Here is a 9437-nt window from a genome sequence, read left to right on the forward strand (position 1 = left end):
AACATGTATGCTTGAAGAAGACCTATATGATTGAAATTATAAGACACCAATTACAGAGAAAAATCCAAATAAACAGGAAAACATACCATGTCCATGGACTGACAGCATAGTAAAAATGTCAGAACTCCCAGATCGGTAGGATTGAGTCAATCACGGCCATCAAAGCTTTCTGCAGACAGATACACTTATTCTAAAGTTTATATGGAAAGGTCCAGACCCAAGAAGAACCAAACCAACTTGACCAGAAGAACAAAGTGAGGGGCAGCCCTGAGGTTGATATTGAGGTCTGCGGTACAACTATGGTGATCAAGACCATGGTTAGCTGTGCAGATTGCTGCACACACCAGGGAAGCAGGATTTAGACACACCAATATGCTCAGCTGCCTTTGATGACAGTGTGCAGCTGTTCAGAGGAGGAAGCACATCTTTTAACTTTCTTTTTATTTTTTCTTTGTGTCTTTTTCCACTTTTTGTTTTTTATTGATTTAATTTTCATATTCAACCCCAGTTCTCCCTCCCTTCTCTCCTGCTGCTCCCCCTGCTCCTCCACACCTCCCATCTGCTCCTCAGAGAGGCTAAGGCCTCCCCTAGGAAGTCTACTAAGTCTGTCCTATCATCTCGTTGAGGCAGGACCAAGGCACCTCTCCACCCCACACCCCTGTGTCTAGGCTGGTCAAGGTATCTCTCCATATAGAGTGGGCTCCACTAAGTCAGTTTGTGCATTAGAGTTAGATCTTGGACCCACTGCCTGTGGCCTCATGTATTGTCCCAGCCACACCATTGTCACCTATATTAAGGTAGTCTAGTTCAGTCTTATGAAGATTTCCCATTTGTCAGACCTGAGTCAGTGATCTCTCACTAGCTCGGGTCAGCTGATTCTGTGGTTTCCACTTTGTGACTCCTTTGTTCATATTATCTCTCCTCCCTCACTTTGATTGTTCCAGAGGAAACACATGTTTAGCAAATGCTGTTGGAGCCATAATGCACACATGTGTGGTGCCACCACTGAGCTGGTGATTCCTATAGCTATCAGAAAGCAGGCTGAGCAAGCCAGTATACAACATTCCTCCATGGCCCTCTACTCCAGTTCCTGCCTCCAGGTTCCTGCCCTGGCTTCCCTGGAAGATGGACTGTGACCAGAAGCCGAAGTAACCCTTTCCTCCTCAGATAGCTTTTGGTCATGGTGTTTTATTACAGCATCAGAAACCCTAACTAAGACAAACGACAGGGACAATAATCTGGATGAATCTCCAAGGAGTCACACTTGAATCACCTCTGAAACCATGCATTAAAATCACCCATAAATAAGAGTACTCAGAAAGCATGGGGCTATGCTGGATCTATAGACTTTTTCCTTGCCACCAGCCCATCTAACAGTCATTCATGGCATATTAATGTGGCATTAGGAACTGCCAACGATCTAGAGATGACAGAGTACACAGGAAGGTGTGTTGGTTACACAAAGGTCCTGTGCCATTTTTTATACAAAGGTCTCATGCATCCTTTGGCACCCACGTGCTTTTAGAATTCTGTATCTTGGCAGGTACCAAACCTATAGATGTGACATCAGTATTGAAAATTAAACACAAATATAAATACACACATATGTAAGTACAAATAAAACTGGGAAGCCTGAGTAAGACTGGTAGATTAACACACACCCCAGCCATGAAGCCTCCTGCAGCATTGCAAGATAATACCATAAGTAGAAACTCGGAAGGGGGTAGCCCCATTCCCCTGTGTCACTACTTCCATCTGGGTAGGAACCTATCATGACTGCCATAAGTTTTTCAATTTATTTTCACAATGGCTCTATTTAAAGATTTACTTTTTAATAATAAGATGGAGGAAAACTTATCTAAAACTCTAGACATTCACAGCATCTCTTCCTGACCATTTCTTTCTGAGTGCAAGCATGTGTGCATGTGTGCATATGCATGTGTGTGTGTGTGTGCGGGCATGTGTGTGTGTGTGTGTGTGTGTGTGTGTATGTGTGTGTGTGTTTATAACATGAGGGGCAGTAAGACTCAGAGTGGTGGGCATGTGTATATATGCATGTGTGTATGCATGTGTGTGTGTGTGCACGTGTGATGTGTGTGTATACATGCATGCATGTGTGTGCGTGTGTGCCTGTGTGTACATGTGTGTGCATGTGTGTGTGTGTGTGTTTTGTGTGTGTGTGTGTTTGTGTGTGTGTTTGTAATATGAGAGGCAGTGGTAAGATTCAGAGTGGTGGGCTTTGCTGTCTTCTGCCTTCTGTGACATCAGAACTCATGCTTGGCTAGTGACAAGGAGTGGGGGAGGGGAGGCACCTACCTGCCTGTCCACTGAAAGTACTTCCATCCACCAAAGCAGTCTGACTCTTAGCAGACAGAAACATGGCAATCCATAAGATGGGTGGCAGAGGACAGGGAGCAGCTGAGCTGCTTGAACAGAGAAGGAGCAGCCACAGTGATGACAGGAAGCAGGTAAGACCAGGGTGCTTGCTGTTTCCTCCTGTCCCTCCCTACTTCAGATCCAACTCCCCTGCAACCCACCACAGGGACTCAAGCATCCCTTCCCATAGTCCTCACATTCTCTCTTCATTCTCATTTATACCAAACAAGAGAGAGTGTCAGCGTCTCATTTGGAAATGGAACTTTGTCTCAAGATTCATACATTAAAGTATGACTCAACTTGTAGACAAGGCTTCTAAGGGGGTGACTACTGTTAAGTCTCTGGTCTCATGGGCCAGGCTGTACCCTTATCAGAAGAGACAGAAAGGAGCACATGGGCCAGAGGAGAAGCCATCTGAGGACATGGTGAGAGGTGACACCTGAATGCACAGGAGAGGAGCTGCATCCAACAGCATAAACGATAGAAAATCTGTGTCTACTGTTCAAAGCCTCTAGTCTGTGGTATGGTGACATGGTGGTGCTAGTATAGCATGTTGGCTATCAGAAAGGGACTCATACAGACTTAGCATTGACTAAATAGATGTACAGAATAATAAAGCAACAGAACCCAGGAACACCAACATGACACATCAAAGGCTTCAATATAATTTAGTGAGGAAAAGCCCTGAAAATAATTGTAGAACTGGATATCTATGTTTTCAAAACTCTCCAGCCATATTTTACATTGTATGCAAGGTTTTCTCTAAAATGGATCATACACATAAATATAAACAATTAATGTAAAACAGTAAGACATTTAGAAGAAAAGAAAAAAATCAAATTTTAGAAGAGACATGTTACAGACTTTACATGAAAAGCACACTAGTTCATTTTTTCAAAACATACTGACATTAAAAATGAAAAGATAAGCTGCAGAGTTGATAAAATATGCACAGTGAATATTTTTCCAACTACTTAGATCCAAAGCATTCAAAGAACTTGACAACTTAATCAGAAAATAGACAATCCAATAAAAAATGAGCAAATGACTTCAATAGGCATAAAGAAGATATGTTGATTAATAGTCACCAGAAAAGCCACAATGAGATGCAAAACCTCCGTGTTGGAGGGATGGCTCAGCAGCTAAGGGAACTTGTTGCTCTTAGCACCTGCATGGCAGCTAACAACCATTCATGGTAACTCCAGTTGCAGGGGTTCTGAAGCCCTCTTCTGACCTCTGCCAATATCAGGCATGCACGTGTTTGCACATACATAGTTGCAGGCAGGACAATTATATGCATAAAAAGTCTTTAAAAATCAAAAATGCTGAACCTCGTTGATCATTTGGAAAACACTTATAAAAATAGATTGAGATGCCTCTATATAATAGCAATAGAATGCCTAAAATTAAGGTTAGCAATACTAAGAAAAAGATAGAGAACAAAAGGAATTCTCCGACTGGCTGATGGGACGAAGTGGAATAAACAGCTTGAGAAACAGTCCTGCATATTGTTCTAGAATTAAGCATACATACACCCCATGTCTGAGGAGTCACCCAGCAGAAATGAGAAACATGTCCTCACAAAGACAGGGCACATGCATATTCAAAGACCTGAGTACATGACCACCTCAAATGGTAAACAACTCACTAGAAGGTAGGGATTAATTGTGTTAGGCTCATGCAACACGCTCATCAATAAAGCTGAACACACAAAAACATGGAGCCACATCACAAACCTTATATGAAAGGCATTATTGACTCATTTCCGCAAAACTCACAAATGGACACAACATGCCCCAGTGGACTGACTGAGAGAGGCATGGGGGACCTTTCAAGATGGCAGAAAGGGTTAGAACTTCATTGAGGTCACGTGTAGACACTTGTCAAAACTGATGAGACTGTGTGCGTTTAAAATGTGTATGCATTTTGTTGTATATGAACTACACCTCCGTAAACTTGGAGCCTCCCATGGTTCAAATGGAATAAAAATTTTAAGTGATTCAGAAGGACAGCAGAGTGGAAAAGGAGGAAGAGGAAGACATACATATCAAGGCATTGCCCTGCCATCTGTTTCTGCAACAGCTGGAAGCGCATGTGACTTAGATCATGGGAAACATCTACAAATGACTGACAGCTCCCCCATGACAGAACTCCTGTCAGGGGTATGGAGCCTTCTGCATCCAGGAATGCACCTTCCTGCCTTCTTCCTCCTCTTCTCGTTGCAGACACTGTTAGCACTGCTTGTCTTGGTGCTATACCTGGGCACAGGGATATCAGGTGAGTATTCTGGAACACAAGAAAGGAGAAGCCAAATCCAGAGAGTGGGGTGGAAGGAGGAGTGCCTGTGAGGTGACCCACACCCTGCCCATTCCTACTTCCCCTCCCACTGCAGAGACCAATCACACTTATTTGGACTGTTTGTTAAGAGATAGTATCTATCTATGCTGGTTTCAGGAAACGGCTGGGAAGTATCGGAAAGGATCAGGGACTGCAGCCATGCTCAGAATCCTGTGGCATCCCAGGTGACACTCAGAGATGTGCTAAGGGGCTCAGGAAGGCTTCTCAGAGGAGGTGTTATCAGCTATCTAGTTTGGGAAGGATAAATAGGAGCTAGTCAGGTGGAGAAGGTAGGGTGGAGAAATCCAGGCAGAATGGGCAGCATTTGCAAAGGCATAGGAAACTTTGTCAAACAAGAAACCCTCCTGAAAAGTCTGAAGACGCAATTTTGGCATTTGACTTTCAGGGCTTTGAGTATCAGACCTATGAACCCGCTAAAGAGCCAATAAGGACCCTCAGGAAGTGGCTGAAGATAAACTTGCATGATTTTTTGGAGAAGCTAGAGAAAGAAGTAAGAGAGCTGGAACAGCTGGTGCGTGACCTGGAATTCTGGCTTGATGCACTTCTGGGAGAGCCACACCCAGAAGACCCCTGCTCCGCCCACAAGGGTCATTTGTGAAGGGCAGATGCTGGGACCTGGGGATCAGAAGAGGAGGTTATAATTGGGCCCTGACACTTGCTGCTCCAGGCAGGCTTGAGAAAATAAAGTGGTTGAGAGGATAAGTGTAAACACAGTTTCTGTTCTGCCCTGGTTCCACAGCCAATTAGCCCCAAATAAGCGCACAGCGACTTACATTAATTATTAAACTGTTTGTCTGATGGCTGAGGCTTTTACTGGCTAGCTCTCTCTTAATCATTAACCCATAACTATTCATCTAAGTGTTTCCACAAGGCTGTGGCTTACCTGTAATCCAGCATGTTACTCCTTCAGCAACTACATGGCATCGCTTGGACCTCTCCCTGGGTCCTCTCCCAGCACTCTCCTTGTCTGATAGCCCCGCCTATATTTCCTACCTGGTTACTGGCCAATCAGTGTTTTATTCATCAACCAATAAGAGAAACATATATACAAATAAGTGTACTACTCATTGCTCGTGTTCATGAGCACTGGGGAACAATGGGGGCAGAGGGACTGTGGGTGGGAGACCATCCCACCAGACCAGTGCAGCACCCAGGGACTTTGAGCCCATTTTTTCTTTTCCACTCACAGGAGACACTGGGCAAATTTCCTTAATCTCTCTTAATTTCTCCCTTTAAAAAAAAGTATGTATATATGTATTGCATGTATGCAGATTCACATGCATGTTTATATGTGTGTATAGTCATATATGTTCATGTATGTATATATGCACATGCTCACATGTGTGTCCATGCATGAATACATATTCCTATGTGTATTCACATGTACCTGAATGTTCATGTGTGTGTTCACAAGGGTGCTCAGATCTATATATGTGTGTATGTGCAACAATGAGTCTCAACAGGCATTGCATCACAGGTGCTGTGGGCAATACACCACTATTGCATATGAACTTCCAGACTAAGAGATTTTTTGCTCTGGATGCCTGAGTGAACTGACACATCTTCTTCCACCTGATATGAAGAAGCCTGCCACAAGCCATGGTGTAGTGCCAAGTAGGTGGGCGTGGCGCACGTGTCCTGTTAGTGCTGTTGTTGACAAGAGTTCCTGAACAGGCACAGGAACTCGGGAGCAGAAAACAATCAGAATCTAGTGTAAGAAACAAAACTGGCAGGACAACGATGATGAAACCTCCTCGGGCAGTGGAGACTTGAAAACCCCTCTCTTTCAGTTTAGAAGATCAAAACAGCCTTTGTTTTTACCCAGGATTCCCCCTTCCCTTTACCTCCAGGAAACTGAAGCATTGGTTGCTTCTAATTGGAATTATGTCTGCCTTGCTGTCCTGGGCTATTCTAAGTCCTCTTTCTGTGATTTTTGTTTTCCTATTTTAATACAGTTGCCACATGTGTGCCAATTGTTAAAAACTCCTCAACTCTTTGGGAAATCATAAGGATTCCAATTAATAATCCCGGCAGACAGCTGTCATCCAGGGAATGGCACCGCAGTTGGTTTGCCCAGGGGAATTAATCAATTGCCATTGGGGATGGAAAGTCTTGCGAGTTACGATCACGATGTTTTCACTTTGGGTGTCTGGCAGGGACTTGGAGCCAGAGTCTGTGTTTCCTCATTTGCACTTATTTAGTGAGCATTCTCTGGGAAGGGATTGGTCCCACTAGCATGCATAGCTGCACATTACCGTCCAGGGATGTCGCTCTACCAAAGCATGCTCCCTGCAGGGGCTTTAAAAGACTCTCAAGCCTAATCTCAACCACACACTTTACACTCAAGTCTCCATCTGAGTAGAAATCTGACCGTATCTGCAACACATATGTGCATATGCTCATATTTGTCTGTCACTTTAGATGTATTTACATTACATAATCCAGGTATTTTGTGTTATATTGTGTGTTGTGTTATATTGTCTGTTATCCAACCAGATTATTTCTGAATTTGAACATTCCCTTATCTGGGCCTTTCTGGGCACTGACACAGCCACAGGTAAAGGGTCACATCTGTCCTCATGAGGAACACGGAACCTTAGAAATTCCGCATTAAGTGACCCTCAGGCTATATGTTTTTGCTCACAATTCACAAATTAATTGTGTGTTTAGCTAGTGCCCCATCCTTAAGTCATCTCCTTAGGTAATGCAAATATTCCATAATTCAGAAAATATCCATACCCAAAATATTTATAGTTCCCAGTATCTAGATAATTGTATGTATTTATAGAATATGTTCTTGTGTGTGTGTGTGTGTGTGTGTGTGTGTGTGTGTGTGTGTGTGTGTGTACGTGCGCGCGCGTGCATTTGTTTCTAGGTGCTCCAGAGCATAGCATGTCATAGGGGTTGGGAACCTGGAGCAGGAAGGTCTTCAAGAACTCAAGATGGTTCCAATGGATCCAGTAGTAGGCACTCTTGGAGCCTCCCCACCATGCCGCCTTTACCTCAGCCTCTCTCTGCTTTCTGTTCCTCTAGTGTCTGTCCCAACTCTTCCTGCTTTAAGCTTTCTTTAGCTCAGCACTCTGCCTCAGCCTCTGACTGTTGGCTCTCTGCTCCCTTTGCCACTGCCTCTGATCCCTACTGACCATGTGGCTCCGTCCATGTATCCCAGGTGAAATTCTGAGAGGATAGGTAGTGGGTGAGTGAGCCAGTCTTACATACCAGCCTGCCTTTGGACTGATACTGTGGTGGCCGCCTTTGATCTAGTTGACAGGGAGGACAAAGGGACAGAGAGGACCAAAGTACAGCCAACTCACCTACCCACAGAGGCTCTGGTCCATGAATTAAAGAAAATCAATATAACGGTTGTGGACACAGCCCTGTCCTCGTCCTCTAAATAGCGCCATATGATAGCTATTCACACTTGTTCCCTTTGTATTGGTATAGAAAGCCATCTAGAGATGACTGAAAACAGGGATGGGTAGCTTAGATTACTTACACTGGACCTACTTTACATAAGGGACCTGAAAATCCTCAGGCTTTGGGATCTGGGAATTCTAAAATCAGTCCCCTGTGGATACTGAGGGGCCCTTGTACTTTAGAAAGAGCTGACTGACAAAAGAAACAGTCTGAGGCCATTCTTCTCCGTTCAGGGACTGATATCTGCCATGACAACCTGACGTCCAAGATGGTCAACCAACCTGAGAGTCACTACCAGGGCTGCAGACACAGTGAGACAAATGCTATATGAGGATCAGGGCCCAGCAAGCTTCCAGAGCTTCCATGAGTGTGCTACATCAGAAAGAGACGAATGCTTCTTTCCAGTGTCAGAATTTATTCACACACACGCACACAGAGAGACAGAGAGAGAGGACAGAGAGACAGAGAGACAGAGAGAGAGGACAGAGAGACAGAGAGAGTAAAGAAGCCCCAAAGGTGGCAGCAGTTTGCCATATTGTCCCCCTCTCCTTGATGGCCCCAGCCATGGCAAACATGGCTCTTTTTTCCCCCAAGCTTAATTGCTAATATTAACTCTCAGATTATACTCCACCTATCGCAGTAAACTCATTGATATACACCTGTGTATGAAACTGTAGAGTGGCTATGAAGGGCTAGGTAGTCGAGGAGTTTCAGAGACGCAGAGTCCAGAGGCCAAAGCTAGGAAGCTGACAGAAAGGCAAGGGCTGTGTGGGGTCTCCCTTGTGGAGTCAGGCTGAGGGGGTCTTGGGTTTGAGCAGAGCTGCAGAGCTGAGTCCAGCTACAGAGGCGAAACGTTAGGACCGAGTCAAGACAAAGGAATGAATGGGGAGACAGACAGCAGGTTCAGACAGGCAGACAGAAATTCAAATAGACTGCACCAACAATGAGCTGAACTGAGCTAAGCTGAAGTCTTGGGACAGTCGGGAGCTCTCTGTCACTCCCTTGACAGGTTGGTAGGGTCCTTTGTCATTACAGTACTAGGTGTCCACCTTTTTAAGGGATCCAGAACACAGAGTTACACCCTTTCCCTGATGTGGTTTTAATATTCACATGTGCCCATACAGTCTCAATTCACACCGATAAATGTATATTTATTTTCCTCCCAGGAATAAATCACTTATCAGTCTGCCCTGCATGGGTGATGCACAACAGATGATGCCAGTCATGCGTCTACCCACTGGTCTTAGTCGGGGTTTCTATTGCAGTGATGAAAAAGCAAAGTGGAG

The 9437-nt window shown here is 44.5% G+C and overlaps 1 protein-coding gene across 1 annotated transcript; it reads left to right on the forward strand.

The window, feature by feature from the left end:
• Positions 1 to 2378: 2378 nt before the first annotated feature.
• Smim23 (small integral membrane protein 23) lies at positions 2379 to 5427 on the forward strand. The gene is made up of 4 exons (XM_051181564.1): positions 2379 to 2468; positions 4602 to 4653; positions 4831 to 4898; positions 5120 to 5427. Exons 1-4 carry the CDS (start codon positions 2379 to 2381, stop codon positions 5330 to 5332), a joined length of 423 nt encoding a protein of 140 aa, XP_051037521.1. The 3' UTR covers positions 5333 to 5427.
• Positions 5428 to 9437: the final 4010 nt, after the last annotated feature.

The sequence above is a fragment of the Phodopus roborovskii genome, unplaced genomic scaffold (genome assembly GCF_943737965.1).
Source record: "Phodopus roborovskii unplaced genomic scaffold, PHOROB, whole genome shotgun sequence".
Taxonomy (NCBI): domain Eukaryota; kingdom Metazoa; phylum Chordata; class Mammalia; order Rodentia; family Cricetidae; genus Phodopus; species Phodopus roborovskii.